The sequence below is a fragment of the Neovison vison genome, chromosome 9 (genome assembly GCF_020171115.1).
Source record: "Neovison vison isolate M4711 chromosome 9, ASM_NN_V1, whole genome shotgun sequence".
Taxonomy (NCBI): domain Eukaryota; kingdom Metazoa; phylum Chordata; class Mammalia; order Carnivora; family Mustelidae; genus Neogale; species Neogale vison.
The window spans coordinates 36,304,684-36,322,890 of NC_058099.1; the positions used below are offsets into that span (position 1 = coordinate 36,304,684).

General features: G+C 38.6%; 1 protein-coding gene across 3 annotated transcripts in view; it reads right to left on the reverse strand.

Annotated features, from left to right (window-relative positions):
* UNC13B (unc-13 homolog B) overlaps positions 1–18,207 on the reverse strand; it is a 237,987-nt gene that overhangs the window by 162,466 nt on the left and 57,314 nt on the right. For all 3 annotated transcript variants that reach the window (XM_044265433.1, XM_044265432.1, XM_044265431.1), the window contains exons 2-3: positions 13,332–13,361; positions 1,704–1,803 (exon numbers count right to left, since the gene is read on the reverse strand). In XM_044265433.1, coding sequence (XP_044121368.1) covers positions 1,704–1,803; positions 13,332–13,361 — 130 coding nt within the window. The remainder of the gene's footprint in view (positions 1–1,703; positions 1,804–13,331; positions 13,362–18,207) is intronic.

Here is an 18,207-nt window from a genome sequence, read left to right on the forward strand (position 1 = left end):
GATGAGAGGCTACAGAAGATTGCTAGGTTTCATACAATGGGAACAGTTGTAACAGTAAATGATTATGACTGCCAAATGGAAGTCAGAATAAAGTAGAATTGCTGGATTTTATATGTCAAACAGCCATGGGATGAGACCTGAATAAACCCCTCATAGCTGACTATGTACACTACAGGTATAAAGAAACACACAGTCTCACTCTCATATCACTGTAACTGAGAAAGGGAATGAATGAGGCTTATAAATGAATGAGGCTTATAAACTTGAGAGAGAGGCAACCAATGAGAAATGTGACAACACTGGCCCTCTCTCTTCTTGAAGCCCCAGTTCTCTCTCAGCTTCTTGTGTCTCCTTTTCTCTGTTCATTCCTGTTTAGCCCCCTCTGTCCCACTTAAAATGCTGGTGCCCTTCCAGGATTTACCCCAGGCCCTGTTCTCAATTTACTTAGCATCTCCCTAAGCTTCCTCATCTACATCTACAGTTCCAACCAACCAAAATATTTCTCCAACCCTGACTTCTTTCCCAAGTGCCAGGTCCAAGTTCTTAACTATCTTCTGTACCTCTCCTCCTACTAGTCCTGTAAGAACCTCAAATACAAGCTATATAACTGATCTTATAGTGTCCTCTATCCTAATGAGTAATACAATACCTACCCAATCATGCAAGACAAGTTTACCTCCTTAACACCTTCTTTCCATCTTTTTCTATCCCTTTTGCTACTGTCTTATTAACCCAGCTGCTCATAATCTCACCCTTATTTACAATCTAGTTTCCTAAACAGTACTATAAGAAGTAATACATTAAAAGCTCAAAGGATTGGAACATATCTACAAGAAAATAATCATCCCTATGTGCTTCTGAGGTGCACTACAAAATTTGTAAAGCAATTTCACTTCCATTTCAAAATTCACAGCAATTTTAATACATTTTCTTGTTTGACACCCTTATGCCTAAGTTCCCAGAAAACAAGCATATCCTTGTAAGAAAAATACACCTATATAGGTGAAGTAACTGGTACTCAGAGAAGTTTAATGACTTGTACAGTCCTTCAAAATGATATTCTACATTTTCCCCTTTTCTAGAGCAGGAAAAAAATGTCTGAAATTTCAGAAGAAAAAAGGGAAATGTCAAGATTTTAAAGCCAGAGCTTACAATGTACTACATTTTGGGTAATACGAAAGAAATTCTAATAGTTACTCATTTCTATTAATTAGGGGAAGGTAGGACATTTCACTCTATAAAGCAAAAGGATTTTAAGCACAGAAATTCTTATCTTCTATAGCAGGTAACCTGGATATACACACACATATACACATTCTCTCTCTCTGTCTGTCTCTCTCTCTCTCTCTCTCACACACACACACACACACACACATGCACACATGAGCACACATAACACATTCCTTCTAGGAGCCTTCTGAGAATCGAAGCAAGATTCAAATTATGTTTACTTTCATGCTAAGTATATTGTACTATATCTTAATTCTGACCACTGGGAAAATCTGACCAGGCAGTATATTTACCCACATAAATGAACTGGGAGTTTACTTACATTCATAATTCACATAATGTAGATCAATTACACACCCAGGAGAGAACAAAACTGCAGATTTACTTTACCCCACCATACCCCTCACTTGTTCTTATAACTCTGTAGTTTTCATAAAGAATACTGTAGGCAGCTGCTGCTGCAAAGCACTTACAACATAAAATCTTGTTCCCAAGAAGGTTGATCACCACGAACTGCTACAGTTGTGCTCTTCACATTCTGCACTTTCAGGGTCACATATGTGTTAAATTTATCTTTAAAAAAATGCAAAAAAATGCACAGTGAAGATGTAATACTTAGTGCTCAAATTGTTACTCAATCTCACAAAGTCTTTGGAACTGAGTAACCCAAATTAAAGTATTTTATGATGAAGAAAAAATAAAACTATATATTGTACTTATGGCATCATTCTAAGCATACAGAGCTGTAAAAGATTATTAAACACATTCTATTCTCAAAAGCACAAGCTAAAATAGTTTTTCAAATTTTAGAAATACATATTTGACCCTAGAGACACACATACACACAAATGAAAACAAAGCTTCATGAAATACATGATGTGATACATTGATATTTCCTGTTCTAATTTATTTAAACTATTAAAACATTAATCGTAACCAACTGAATTGATTTTATAGCCAATATTCAGTTTGAAAAAAACAAATTTAATTGACCTAATAGAAAAGATAAGATACATAAATTAACAAAATGAGTAAGTACCATAAGAGAAAGAGAAAAAATGGTAAAGATTGAAGGAGAGGAAAAGATTATCTCTAGCTGTTGAAAGGGACAAAAATTGAGGAAAAAACCTTCATAAAAGAAAGGGATTCCAAGCTTCATCTATTCAGGCTGGCCTAAAACACAACTTACATAAAAAGCAATACTGGGGCACCTGGGTGAATGGGTCCATTGAGCACCTGACTCTTGGTTTCAGCAGGTCCAATCGAGCTCCCCCCTATCCTCATGGGCTCTCCACTCAGCAGGAGTCCGCTTGGGATTCTCTCTCCCTCTCTCTGCCCCTCCCCCACTGTGCACTCACTTTCACTCTCAAATAAATAATTTTTTTAAAGGATGGATTTATTTATTTATTTATTTGTTTATTTATTTACTTGAGAGAGGGCAGCACAAGTAGAAGGGACAGAGGGAGAGAGAGAATCTCAAGCACACTCCATGCTGAGCATGGAGCCTGACACAGGGCTCAACCCCAGGACCCCAAGATCACGACCCCAGCCAAAACCAAGAGTTGATGACTTAACCAACACAGCCACCCAGGCACCCCTCAAATAAATAAATCTTTAAAAAAGAAAAAAAAGCAATATTATTATAGAGTTCAGAAAAGGAGATTCTTTAACCTGAGAATATAAATTGAGTACTAACTGCTTAAACATAGCACCTTTTGCATGTCCCCTAATACACTGACATGAACCATGATCAGAAGCACTGAACTAATAGTTCACTTTTCTATGTAAGAAATTAATCTTAACATTATAAAATGAAAAAAAGACTATCATTTTTGACTCATCAAATAGGCAAAGATTATTTAAAATGATTACCTAATGTTAGGGGTATGAGTTAATAGGCCCTGACATGCACTTCTAACAGAAGGTAAATCTTCTCTAAAGCATCGTTAGAAATTGTGCAGTCTCACAAAAAGCAGAATTATGGGGCACCTGGGTGGCTCAGTTAGTTAAGTAGCCGCTTTCGGCTCTGGTCATGATCTCAAGGTCCTGAGATGGGAGTCCCAATTCAGGCTCCCTCTGCCCTTCCCCTCACTTGCTTTCTCCCTCCCCCCCCCCCAAAATAAATCTTCAAAACAAAACCATGCAGAATCAGACCCAAAAACACAGAGAACAAACTGATGGTTGCCAGATGGGTGGGAAAGGATAAAATGGGGAGAGATACAGGCTTCCAGTTATGGAATGAATAAGTCACAGAAATAAAAAACACAGCAAAAGGAATATAGTCAAAGGTATTGTGATACTACTATATGGGGACAGACTCACTATACTTGTGGTAAACACAGCATAACGTATAAACTTACACAATCACGACATTATACACATAAAAATATAACATTGTATGTCAACTATACTCATTAAAAAAAATTTAGGGGTGCCTGGGTGGCTCAGTTGGTTAAGTGTTTGACTCTGATTTCAGTTCAGGTCACACTCTCAGAGCTGTGACACTAAGCCCCATGTTGGGCTCTGCACTGGTCATGGAGCCTGCTTGAGATTCCCTCTCCCTCTCCCTCTGTCTCTCCCCTCTCAAAAAATTTTAAATAATAAAAGTGAGAATAATACAATGTTCTAAGTTCATTGTGATAATTAAATAAGACTTTTCTTAAAGATTTTATTTATTTATTTGACAGACAGAGATCTACAAGTAGGTGGAGAGGCAGGGAGAGAGAGAGGAGGAAGCAGGCTCCCCGCTGAGCAGAGAGCCTGATGCGGGGCTCGATCCCAGAACCCTGGGATCATGACCTGAGCCGAAGGCAGAGGCTTTAACCCACTGAGCCACCCAGGCGCCCCTTAAATAAGACATTTGTAAAAACATTTAGGCAACGCCCTGATATAGCAAGTGTTCAACAAAGCATAGCCATTTTAACTATTAGGACTATTATTAAATCCTTATGAAATCATTTTAAAAATTACATAGTTTTATACTTAGACATTAGAAATTTACCAGAATTATACCTAAGATATATGAAATTATAAGTCTATCTACATGAGAGAATCCCCATCCATATTCAGTAGCAGTGTAACAGACCACTGAGCTATGTTTCCTATCGTGATTTTGTACTCCACGCCCCAACATCCAATGACAGATGACCAGAGCAGGTTTAGATGCCACCCAAGAGCAGCTAATCCCTGAAGTGGTCAACAAAAACAGAAACCAATCCAATTCCCTCTCAAAAGATCTTAAATAAGGAAAACAAAGAAATAGTGACACAATTGGTGGTTGGTGCTGAAGCTCAGAGAAGTATATATACTCCACTGGAGCTGCCATCAAGGGCTGTGTACACAACAGGTAAGAAAGAAAGCCAGCTAGAAGAGAAAGGAAAATAAAACAGATTCTCTGAAAGAGAGACCTCACTAGTGGAGAGAACAATAGGCTCAGTAACTGTTTTAGTTCCTATTGTACCCAAGGTTTGGTTTTTTTCAGCATTCCATGGGTTCCTAATCATGTTCACTTTTCCCCAGTAATCCTCAGTACCTTCCCTTTTCCCCTGCAATAAATAAAATAAGTCTCTGTAACTTGACATTCATAATTAAGAAAATGTATATTAAAACAAGTAAATACTATTTTCACCTTCTGATGGGTAAAGATTAAAAAGTTTCATACTGGGCACCTGGGTGGCTCAGTGGGTTAAGCCGCTGCCTTCAGCTCAGGTCATGATCTCAGGGTCTGGGATGGAGCCCCACATCAGGCTCTCTGCTTGGTGGGGAGCCTGCTTCCCCCTCTCCCTCTACCTACTTGTGATCTCTCTCTCTGTTAAATAAATAAAAAAAATCTTTTTTAAAAAAAAGTTTCATACTACCTAATGTGGATAAGAATTTGGATAAACACTCATTTTTTTATTACACTCAATTAGCCAACATAAACTACATCATTAGTTTTTGGTGCAGTGTTCAATGAATCATTAGTTGTATATAACACCCAGCGCTCATCAACACTCATATACTTTTCATTTAAGTATAATCTCCCCAAAACTTTCAGAAGTGCAATGTGGCAGCAGCTACCAAATTTTTTAAAAATGCATACCCTTGTCCCAGCAATTCTCTACTTCTGGACTCCACTGTATAGATACATTTACAAAAACAGACAATAATAAATGCACAAAAACATGTATTGCTTATAACAGTAAAAAATGGAAGTAACCTAAATATTCATCAATCAAGATCCTAGAGTACAAATTTATTAAAAAATTCTGTACACTTAAAAAGAAAGGGGGCACCTGAGTCGCGCAGTGGTTTAAGCCTCTGCCTTCGGTCCAGGTCATGATCTCAGGATCCTGGGATCGAGCCAGCATCGGAGCCCAGCATTGGCATCGGCATCAGCATCGGGCTCTCTGCTCAGCAGGGAGCCCGCTTCCCTCTCTCTCTCTCTCTCTCTGCCTGCCTCTCTGCCTACTGGTGATCTCTGTCTGTCAAGTAAATAAATAAACTCCTCAAAAAAAAAATTTTTTTTAAATAGAAAGAAAGAACCAGAGGGGTGCCTGCCTGGCTCAGTTGGTAGAGATGAAACTCCTGATCTCGGGGTCATGAGTTCGAAGCTCACAATGGGCACAAAGTTAATTTTTTTTTTTAAGATTTACTCATTTATTTATTTAGACAGAGAAAGTACGCACGCACATACATGCACGGTGGGGAGAACAGCGGGAGAGGGGGAGAAAAACCCAAGCCAACTGCACTGAGCACGGAGCCTGATGTGGGGCCCAGTCCCATGATCCTGAGATCACGACCTGAGCCCAAACCAAGACTCACATGCTTAACCAACAGTGCCACCCAGATGCACCCAAAGTTAACTCTAAATAATTAAATAAAAATAAAAAAGAAGAACCAGATATATGTATACACACACTAAAAGTGATGTGTTATTGGAATAAAAGCAGATTGAACAAGGTTAATCTATTTGTTTATATGTGCATATACAAAGAAGAAATCTGAGAAGGTATATACAAACCTCTAGAGAGTTACTGGGAAGAAGTAGAATTGAGTTGGCCAAGAGGTGAGGGGACTTTAAATTTTCACTAGATAGGTTTAACTTTTTTTTTCATTTTTTATTTATTTTTTATAAACATATAATATATTTTTATCCCCAGGGGTACAGGTCTGTGAATCGCCAGGTTTACACACTTCACAGCACTCACCACAGCACATACCCTCCCCAGTGTCCATAACCCCACCCCACTTCTCCCAAGCCCCCCTCCCCCCAGCAACCCTCAGTTTGTTTTATGACATTAAGAGTCACTTATGGTTTGTCTCCCTCCCAATCCCATCTTGTTTCATTTATTCTTCTCCTATCCCCTTAACCCCCCATGTTGCGTCTCCACTTCCTCATATCAGAGAGATCATATGATAGTTGTCTTTCTCCGATTGACTTATTTCGCTAAGCATGAAACCCTCTAGTTCCATCCATGTCGTCCCAAATGGCAAGATTTCATTTCTTTTGATGGCTGCATAGTATTCCATTATGTATATATACCACTTCTTCTTGATCCATTCATCTGTTGATGGACATCTAGGTTCTTTCCATAGTTTGGCTATTGCAGACACTGCTGCTATAAACATTCAGGTGCACGTGCCCCTTCAGATCACTACGTTTGTATCTTTAGGGTAAATACCCAGTAGTGCAATTGCTGGGTCATAGGGAAGTTCTATTTTCAACTTTTTGAGGAACCTCCATGCTGTTTTCCAGAGTGGTTGCACCAGCTTGCATTCCCACCAACAGTGTAGGAGGGTTCCCCTTTCTCTTCATCCTTGCCAGCATCTGTCATTTCCTGACTTCTTAATTTTAGCCATTCTGATTGGTGTGAGGTGATATCTCATTGTGGTTTTGATTTGAATTTCCCTGATGCCGAGTGATATGGACCACTTTTTCATGTGTCTGTTAGCCACCTGGATGTCTTCTTTGCAGAAACATCTGTTCATGTCTTCTGCCCGTGTCTTGATTGAATTACCTGTTCTTTGGGTGTTGAGTTTGCTAAGTTCTTTATAGATTTTGGACACTAGCCCTTTATCTGATATGTCGTTTGCAAATATCTTCTCCCATTCTGTCAGTTGTCTTTTGGTTTTGTTAACTGTTTCCTTTGCTGTGCAAAAGCTTTTAATCTTGATAAAATCCCAATAGTTCATTTTTGCCCTTGCTTCCCTTGCCTTTGGCGATGTTCCTAGGAAGATGTTGTTGTGCCTGAGGTCGAAGAGGTTGCTGCCTGTGTTCTCCTCAAGGATTTTGATGGATTCCTTTCTCACATTGAGGTCCTTCATCCGTTTTGAGTCTATTTTTGTGTGTGGTGTAAGGAAATGGCCCAATTTCACTTTTCTGCATGTGGCCATCCAGTTTTCCCAACACCATTTATTGAAGAGGCTGTCCTTTTTCCATTGGACATTCTTTCCTGCTTTGTCGAAGATTAGTTGGCCATAGAGTTGAGGGTCTATTTCTGGGCTCTCTATTCTGTTCCATTGATCTATGTGTCTGTTTTTGTGCCAGTACCATGCTGTCTTGATGATGACAGCTTTGTAATAGAGCTTGAAGTCCAGAATTGTGATGCCATCAACTTTGGCTTTCTTTTTCAATATTCCTTCGGCTATTCGAGATCTTTTCTGGTTCCATATAAATTTTAGGATTATTTGTTCCATTTCTTTGAAAAAAAATGGATGGTATTTTGATAGGAATTGCATTAAATGTGTAGATTGCTTTAGGTAGCATAGACATTTTCACAATATTTATTATTCCAATTCAGGAGCATGGAACATTTTTCCATTTCTTTGTGTCTTCCTCGATTTCTTTCATGAGTACTTTATAGTTTCTGAGTATAGGTTCTTAGTGTCTTAGGTTAGGTTTATTCCTAGGTATCTTATGGGTTTGGGTGCAATTGTAAATGGGATTGACGCCTTAATTTCTCTTTCTTCTGTCTTGTTGTTGGTGTAGAGAAATGCAACTGATTTCTGTGCATTGATTTTATATCCTGATCCTTTATTGAATTCCTATACAATTTCTAGCAGTTTTGCAGTGGAGTCTTTTGGGTTTTCACATATAGTATCATATCATCTGCGAAGAGTGATAGTTTGACTTCTTCTTTGCCGATTTGGATGCCATTAATTTCCTTTTGTTGTCTGATTGCTGAGGCTAGGACTTCTAGTACTATGTTGAATAGCAGTGGTGATAATGGACATCCCTGCCGTGTTCCTGACCTTAGCGGAAAAGCTTTCAGTTTTTCTCCATTGAGAATGATATTTGCGGTGGGTTTTTCATAGACGGCTTTGATGATATTGAGGTATGTGCCCTCTATCCCTACACTCTGAAGAGTTTGAATCAGGAAGGGATGCTGTACTTTGTCAAATGCTTTTTCAGCATCTATTGGGAGTATCATATGGTTCTTGTTCTTTATTAATGTGTTGTATCACATTGATTGATTTGCAGATGTTGAACCAACCTTGTAGCCCTGGAATAAATCCCACTTGGTCGTGGTGAATAATCCTTTTAATGTACTGTTGAATCCTACTGGCTAGTATTTTGGTGAGAATTTTTGCATCTGTGTTCATCAAAGATATTGGTCTGTAGTTCTCTTTTTGGGGGGGGAATCCTTGTCTGGTTTAGGGATCAAGGTGATGCTGGCCTCATAAAATGAGTTTGGAAGTTTTCCTTCCATTTCTATTTTTTGGAACAATTTCAGGAGAATAGGAATTAATTCTTCTTTAAATGTTTGGTAGAATTCCCCCGGGAAGCCATCTGGCCCTGGGCTTTTGTTTGTTTGGAGATTTTTGATGACTATTTCAATCTCCTTACTGGTTACGGGTCTGTTCAGGCTTTCTATTTCTTCCTGATTCAGTTGTGGTAGTTTATATGTCTCTAGGAATGCATCTATTTCTTCCAGATTGTCAAATTTGTTGGCGTAGAGTTGCTCAGAGTATGTTCTTATAACTGTTTGTATTTCTTTGGTGTTAGTTGTGATCTCTCCTCTTTCATTCATGATTTTATTTATTTGGGTCCTTTCTCTTTTCTTCTTGATAAGTCTGGACAGGGGTTTATCAATCTTATTAATTCTTTCAAAGAACCAGCTCCTAGTTTCATTGATTTGTTCTATTGTTTTTTTGGTTTCTATTTCATTGATTTCTGCTCTGATCTTTATTATTTCTCGTCTCCTGCTGGGTTTAGGCTTTCTTTCTTGTTCTTTCTCCAGCTCCTTTAGGTGTAGGGTTAGGTTGTGTACCTGAGACCTTTCTATTTCTTGAGAAAGGCTTGAACCGCTATATATTTTCCTCTCAGGACTGCCTTTGTTGTGTCCCACAGATTTTGAACCATTGTGTTTTCATTATCATTTGTTTCCATGAATTTTTTTCAAATCTTCTTTAATTTCCTGGTTGACCCATTCATTCTTTAGAAGGATGCTGTTTAGTCTCCATGTATTTGGGTTCTTTCCAAATTTCCTCTTGTGATTGAGTTCTAGCTTCAGAGCATTATGGTCTGAAAATATGCAGGGAATGATCCCAATCTTTTTTACCGGTTGAGACCTGATTTAGGACCAAGGATGTGATCTATTCTGGAGAATGTTCCATGTGCACTAGAGAAGAATGTGTATTCTGTTGCTTTGGGATGAAATGTTCTGAATATATCTGTGATGTCCATCTGGTCCAGTGTGTCATTTAAGGCCTTTATTTCCTTGGTGATCTTTTGCTTGGATGATCTGTTCATTTCAGTGAGGGGAGTGTTAAAGTCCCCTACTATTATTGTATTATTGTTGATTGTGTTTCTTTGATTTTGTTATTGATTGGTTTCTATAGTTGGCTGCTCCCACGTTAGGGGCATAGATATTTAAAATTGTTAGATCTTCCTGTTGGACAGATCCTTTGAGTATCACATAGTGTCCTTCTTCACCTCTTATTATAGTCTTTGGCTTAAAATCTAATTGATCTGATACAAGGATTGCCACTCATGCTTTCTTTCGATGTCCATTAGCATGGTAAATTGTTTTCCACCCCCTCACTTTAAATCTGGAGGTGTCTTCGGGTCTAAAATGAGTTTCTTGTAGGCAACATATTGATGGGTTTTGTTTTTTTATCCATTCTGATACCCTGTGTCTTTTGATTGGGGCATTTAGCCCATTAACATTCAGGGTAACTATTGAGAGATATGAATTTAGTGCCATTGTATTGCCTGTAAGGTGACTGTTACTGTATATTGCCTCTGTTCCTTTCTGATCTACCACTTTTAGGGTCTCTCTTTGCTTAGAGGACCCCTTTCAATATTTCCTATAGAGCTGGTTTGGTGTTTGCAAATTCTTTCAGTTTTTGTTTGTCCTGGAAGCTTTTAATCTCTCCTTCTATTTTCAATGATAGCCTAGTTGGATATAGTATTCTTGGCTGCATGCTTTTCTTGTTTAGTGCTCTGAATATATCATGCCAGCTCTTTCTGTCCTGCCAGGTCTCTGTAGGTAAGTCTGCTGCCAATCTAATATTTTTACCATTGTATGTTACAGACTTCTTTTCCTGGGCTGCTTCCAGGATTTTCTCTTTGTCACTAAGACTTGTAAATTTTACTATTAGGTGACGGGGTGTGAACCTATTCTTATTGATTTTGAGGGGGGGTACTCTGCACCTTCTGCATTTTGATGCTTGCTCCCTTTGCCATATTGGGGAAATTCTCTCCAATAATTTTCTCCAATATACCTTCTGTTCCCTTCTCTCTTTCTTCTTCTTCTGGAATCCCAATTATTCTAATGTTGTTTCATCTTATGGTGTCACTTATCTCTCGAATTCTGCCCTCATGGTCCAGTAGCTATTTGTCCCTTTTGCTCAGCTTCTTTATTCTCTGTCATTTGGTCTTCTATATCACTAATTCTTTCTTTTGCCTCATTTATCCTAGCAATGAGAGCCTCCATTTTTGATTGCACCTCATTAATAGCTTTTTTGATTTCAACTTGGTTAGATTTTAGTTCTTTTATTTCTCTAGAAAGGGCTTTTATATCTCCTGAGAGGGTTTCTCTAATATCATCCGCCTTTTTCGAGCCTGGCTAGAACCTTGAGAATCGTCATTCTGAACTCTAGATCTGACATATTACTAATGTCTGTATTGATTAGGTCCCTCGCCTTCAGTACTGCCTCTTGTTCTTTTTTTTGTGGTGAATTTTTCCGCCTTATCATTTTGTCCAGATAAGAATAAATGAACGAGCAAATAAAATACTAAAAGGGTGGCAAAGACCCCAGGAAAATATGCTTTAACCAAATCAGAAGAGATCCCAAATCGTGAGGGGAGAGAAAAGGGATAAAAAGAGGTTCAGAAAGAAAAAGAAAGAAACAATTAAAAAAAGAAAACAAATAAAGAAAAAATAGAAAAAAGAAAAATATATATATATTAGATAAGCTAGTTTAAAAACATTTTAAAAAGGGTAAAAGTTTAAAAAATTTAGCAAAAGAAGAGAGAAAAAAAATTTAAGAAGAAAAATAATTAATTAACTACAAGACTAAAGAATCATGGGGAGAAAGCCATGAGTTCCGTGCTTTGGTTTCTCCTCCTCTGGAATTCCACTGCTCTCCTTGGTATTGAAACTGCACTCCTTGGTAGGTGAACTTGGTCCTGGCTGGATTTCTTGTTGATCTTCTGGGGGAGGGGCCTGTTGTAGTGATTCTCAAGTGTCTTTGCCCCAGGCGGAACTGCACCGCCCTTACCAGGAGCCGGGCTGAGTAATCTGCTCGGGTTCGCTTTCCAAAGCTTCTGTTCCCTGAACGCTTTCCTTAGAGTTCCAGAAGACGGGAATGGAAATGGCGGCCTTCCGGTCTCTGGCCTAGGGGAGCTGAGAGCTCGGGGCCCCACTCCTCAGTGCACCCTCAGAGAACAGCGCCCATTTACTCCCATCTCCCTGGCCTTTGGCCGCACTCCGAGCTCACCGAGCCTGTGACCCCAAGCTGGGAGCTCACTCATGGCTCTGTCTCTGTAGCCGGCTTCCCTGTTCTAATACCTGCAAGCTCTGTGACACTCAGACACCCCTGATCTTTCTGTGACCCTGCGGGACCTGAGGCCATGCTGACCCTGCATAAGCTTCACCCCGGTTTAGCCTCTGGAGCGATGTGCCTCAGCGGAACAGACTTTTAAAAGTCCTGATTTTGTGCTCCATTGCTCCGCCGCTTGCCGGGAGCCGGCCCCTCCCCACCGCAGTCTATCTTCCTGTTGCTTTGGATTCACTTCTCTACCAGTCCTACCTTTCAGAAAATGGTTGATTTTCTGCTTCTAGAATTCCTGTTCTTCTCTTCGATCTCCGGTTGGATTTGTAGGTGTTTGCAATCTTTGGATAAGCTATCTAGCTGATCTCCTGCTACCTGAAGTAGTCTCAGCCTGCTACTTCTCCGCCATCTTCGGTTTAACATTTTACAACAGCATTGATTTTTTTCTAGCTTTGCTGAGGTATAATTGACAACTTAAAATTGTTTTTTTTTAATAGATTTTGTTTATTTATTTGACAGAGAAAGACACAGCAAGAGAGGGAACATAAGCAGAGGGAGAGGGAAAAGCAGGCTTCCCACCAAGCAGGGAGCCCGATGCAGGGCTCGATCCCAGGACCCTGGGATCGTGACCTGAGCGGAGGCAGGCACTTAACAACTGAGCCACAGTCGTTGTCAGGTAGTCTGACAGCTTAAAATTGTTTATATTTAGGGTGTACAACTTGATCTGATACACATTATGAAATAACCACCATAATCTGCTAATTAATATATTAATGTATTCATCACAACTCACATAATTACCATTCTTTTCAAGTTTGTGTATGTACACAACAAAATCTTGAGATCTAATCTCTTAGCAAATTTCAAGAATACAGTAATCATTAATTATGAACATGTATGTTAATTCTCCAGAAATTATTCATCTTGCATTACTGAAACTTTGTACCCCTTATCCAACATCTCCCCATATTGATTTAGAATAATTTAATAAATTTTGTGAATTTAATCAGTGAGTTAAATGAAATTAATGACTGTTTAAAAGGCTGATTTTTTTTAAAGATTTATTTTAAATCACAGCAAGCATGAAGGGAAAAGACATAATAATTAAAGGTTGGCCTTACCTGGTGAGCCCTGGAATTTGGCTCTTTTAACTGTAAGAGAAAAAAAGAGGACACCATGAAGAATTTTTGCAAATTCATTAACTAAACCAACATTTCTTAAGCATCTACTATATACCAGTGGTAGAGTTAGAACTAGATTTTTAAGTCTAAGTCTAAGAGAAAAGATGCTGGGACATCTGAGCAAAGCTTGAAGGCAGTGAGTTAAAAGGGCCTTTACAAATCATTCAATCTCTTCCTCAACACAGAAATCTCTTACAGCCTTTGACAACGAGGTAGAGGACACTAAATTACTCCCTATGGCAGGCAACCAGTTTCATGTCACATATCTAACGTTTAAGTTATATATGTTTCTCATTTAAAGCCCATCATAAAAATTCCCTCCATTTCATGCATGCCAAAAGACAAGCTCAAAAGGCAGATTTAAACAACAGATTTTAAACAAGGGGGAGAAGTAATTTCTTTTTTTTTTTAAAGATTTTATTTATTTATTAGACAGAGGGAGAGAGATCACAAGTAAGCAGAGAGGCAGGCAAAGAGAGAGGAGGAAGCAGGCTCCCCGCAGAGCAGAGAGCCCGACGTGGGGCTCGATCCCAGGACCCTGGGATCATGACCCAAGCTGAAGGCGGAGGCTTTAACCCACTGAGTCACCCAGGTGCCCCAGGAGAAGTAATTTCTTGCTGGGAATAAACAAGTTAACAAGAGATGCTCCTATCCAAATGATCACAAAGAGCTATTTACCAAACCTCAGTGCAGGACTGCAAAAGAAAAAAGCCCTCACTAGGATTGCAGCATGCCAGCTTCTAGGAAAGGTCGAAAACAACAAACATGCAGGAGAACTGCTAAATTCCAGTAAACATGAAACACTTTCCCATTAATGAAGAGTAGGACAGAGTGTGCAGGGATAGGGGGAGAATAAAAAGAAATCCCGAGACAACTGAAAGCTTCTCCTTAGCTGACATCCAAGCTCTTCCTAACACATCCAAGAGAATGGGTAATCCAGTACCTTCTTACAAGAACCTCACCATTTTTAGGAGATTTCAGGAAATTTTAGCATTAACACTTAATGCTAAAGTCTATTTTACTGAATCAAAGTATGTCTCCCACTGGATTGTCCCTTGCAGTCTCACATCAATCCCTCTTCCCAATTATTCAATTATTCTTTTTTTTTAAAAGATTTTATTTATTTATTTGACAGAGAGAGATCACAAGCAGGCAGAGAGGCAGGCAGAGAGAGAGGAGGAAGCAGGCTCCCCGCTGAGCAGAGAGCCCAATGCGGGACTCAATCCCAGGACCCTGAGATCATGACCTGAGCCAAATGCAGCGGCTTAACCCACTGAGCCACCCAGGCGCCCTCAATTATTCTTTAATAGTTTCATTTAATCTAAGACTTACTATAAAGCTACAGTAATCAAGATACCATAGCACTGGAAAAAACAGACATAGACAAATGAAATAAAATTGAAATATATTTTTAAAAATTAAAAAAAAATTTAAATTTAAAAATTTAATTTTAAATTAAAAAAATTTTAATTTTTAAATTTTAAATTTTTTAAATTTTAAAAATTTTTTAATAATTGAAATATATGTAAGATATATAACTATAACACATTATCTTTACTTCATACACATGTAAAACTTGAAATGGATCATGAACAGAACTAAATATGGGCTAAAACTATAAAATATCTAGGAGAAAAAGGAAAATCATAGTAATCTTCGGCTAGGCCAAGATTTCTTAAATTGAATAAAAAATTATGAACTTTAAACGAAAAAAATGGATAGACTAGACTGAGAATTTAAAACATGCATTTCTCAAGACACTATTAAAAAGGCAAGTCTGGGGCACCTGGGTAGCTCAAGCAGTTAAGCTTCTGAGTCTTTTTTTTTTTTTAATTTTATTTATTTATTTGAGAGAGAGACAGTGAGAGAGAGCATGAGCGAGGAGAAGGTCAGAGAGAGAAGCAGACTCCCCATGGAGCTGGGAGCCCGGTGCGGGACTCAATCTCAGGAATCCAGGATCATAACCTGAGCCGAAGGCAGTTGTCCAACCAACTGAGCCACCCAGGTGTCCCAAGCTTCTGAGTCTCGATTTCGGCTCAGGTCACAATCTCAGGGTCATGGGATCAAGCCCTGTGTCCAGCTCCACACTCAGCATGGAGTCTGCTTGGGAGTCTGCTTAGGATTCTTTCTCTCCTTCTCCCCTTCCCCTGGCTCGCACACATGCTAAGTAAATGAATAAAACCTTTAAAAAAAAAAAAAGGCAAGTTTAGGAGGAAATATTTGCAAAACATGTATGGTAAGACTGATAAAGGACTATAAGAAGAAATCTCAAAACTCAATATTAAGAAGTCAAGAATCCACATTTAAAACTGTAGAAAGGAAGGCACTGAGCTGGCTTAGTTGGTAGACCATGTGACTGTTGGTCTAGGGGTCATGAGTTTCACCCTCACACTGGGTGTAGAGCTTACTTAAAAACAAAAAAATATTTTTAAACACACTTAACAATTACATTAGCACGAAAGAATTAAATACTTATGTATAAACCTAAAAAATATGTACAAGATCTAGACGAGGAATACTACAAAACTCTGATGAAAGATATAAAAGATGTAATTAGAGAAATAATCCATCCTCATGGATAGGAAGACTCAATATTATCAAGATGTCAGTTCTTTCCAACTTGACCTAGAGATTCAAAACAATCCTAATCAAAATCCCAGCAAGTTAATATTAAAATTTCCTGCATCACTTAAAAAAAGCAGTTCAAAAATACTACTTTACACTACAACCCTGCATGACTAAGATTTTGAACATCTAAATTGATGGTTTTTACCCATGAGTTATTTAATATTGTTAGCACTATAATATTATATGAGTCATTTATATTTGTATTATCATGTAATGGTAATTTTATGTAAACATATTGATGTAATTAAACAGAATTCTGACCATCATAGTCTGCTAACCTTTAAAATGTCACTTATTCCTTCCTTCATTGGCTTGCTACTTTCAAAATAAAGTAAAAGGCTCTTCATTAAAAAAAAAAAAGAAATCCCAGCAAGCTATCTTGTGGATATGGACAAACTGATTGTAAAGTTTATATGGAAAAGCATAACACCCACAACAGCCAACTCTATGCTGAAGTTCCAGACCAATTTTACCCAAGTTTGGAGACTTACTATAAAGCTAATAAAAGCTAGTATGGTTTTAGTGAAAAAAACAGACGAATAGATCAAATAGAACAGAAGAGCAAGAAACAGACCCACATAAATATAGCCACCTAATTTTTTTTAAAAGATTTTATCTTTCAGCAACCTCTACATCCAATATGGGTGTCAAACTTACAACGCCGAGAGATACCTGGCTCCATCCACCAACTGAGCCAACCAGAAGCCCCAGTCAACTAATCTCCGACAAAGAAACAAAGGCAATACAACGGAGCAACAACAGCCTTTTCAACAAATGATGCTGACTAATGGACGTGTACATGGTGGAGAAAAAAAAAAATCTAGAGACAGACTTTCACAAAAATTAACTCAAAATGGATCACAGGCCTAAATGTAAAACAAAATCATGAAATTCCTAGAAGATAACATAAGAGAAAATGCAGATGACCTTGGGTATGATTAGGACTTTTTCAGACACAACACGAAGGCACAATTCACAAAAGAAGTAATTGATTAGCTGGACTTCAATAAATTAAAAACAGCTCTGGGGCGCCTGGGTGGCTCAGTGGGTTAAGCCGCTGCCTTCGGCTCAGGTCATGATCTCAGGGTCCTGGGATCAAGTCCCGCATCGGGCTCTCTGCTCAGCGGGGAGCCTGCTTCCTCCTCTCTCTCTCTCTGCCTACCTCTCTGCCTACTTGTGATCTCTCTCTGTCAAATAAATAAATAAAATCTTTAAAAAAAAAAATTTAAAAACAGCTCTGTGAAAGGCCATGACAAAAAGAATGAGAAGATAAGCCACAGAATGGGAAAAAGTATTTGCAAAGGACACATCTCATATAGGACTGTTATCCAAAATACACGAAGAACTACTAAAACTCAACAGTAAGAAAACACACAACTTGATTTATTTTTATTAAGATTTTATTTATTTATTTGACAGAGATCAGGAGTAGGCAGAGAGAGAGAGAAGGAAGGAAGCAGGCTTCCTGCTGAGCAGAGAGCCCAATGTGGGGCTCAACCCCAGGGACCCTGGGATCATGATCCGAGCCAAAGACAGAGGCTTTAAACCACTGAGCCATCCAGGCGCCCCGCACTACTTGATTTAAAAATGAACAAAAGACATTAACAGACACTTCACTGAAGAAGATATACAAGATAGCAAGTAACCCCATGAAGAGATGTTCAATATCATATGTCACTAGGGAATTACAAATTAAAACAATGGTGTTAAGCAAGGAAAAAACTGCCTAGAAACAATTAAATGTATGAGGTAGCTATTTGTCTTCTGGGCTCCTTAGTATCAAAACACTCTCCTTCTGAAGTAATCCTGAGAGAGATAGGAGACAGGACCTAAAACACACTACAGAAGCCAAAGGCAGCTGACATAGATGCAGTAATCACATACTCCCAACTTCAATTTTGAGGGAATGAAACAAAGATGCAGGGTTGGTTAGAGAAAGCTGCAGAGAAGAGTTCTAAAGGACAACAGTAAATTTCCAGCATATTAGAGCACCCCAATGGACCTTTCCTGTTAAGAGATGTTTGGAGCTTATGCTAATTTTCCTTTTTATCTCCATTTTACAGATTAGCAAAAGTCAAACTCACAGAGCTTCTATGGAAGGGTCAGATTAAGAATCTGTTGGCAACATCATATGGATAATAAGTAATGGAGCTTGATAAAGGATTTATGTCTTCTGACTAAAAATTTA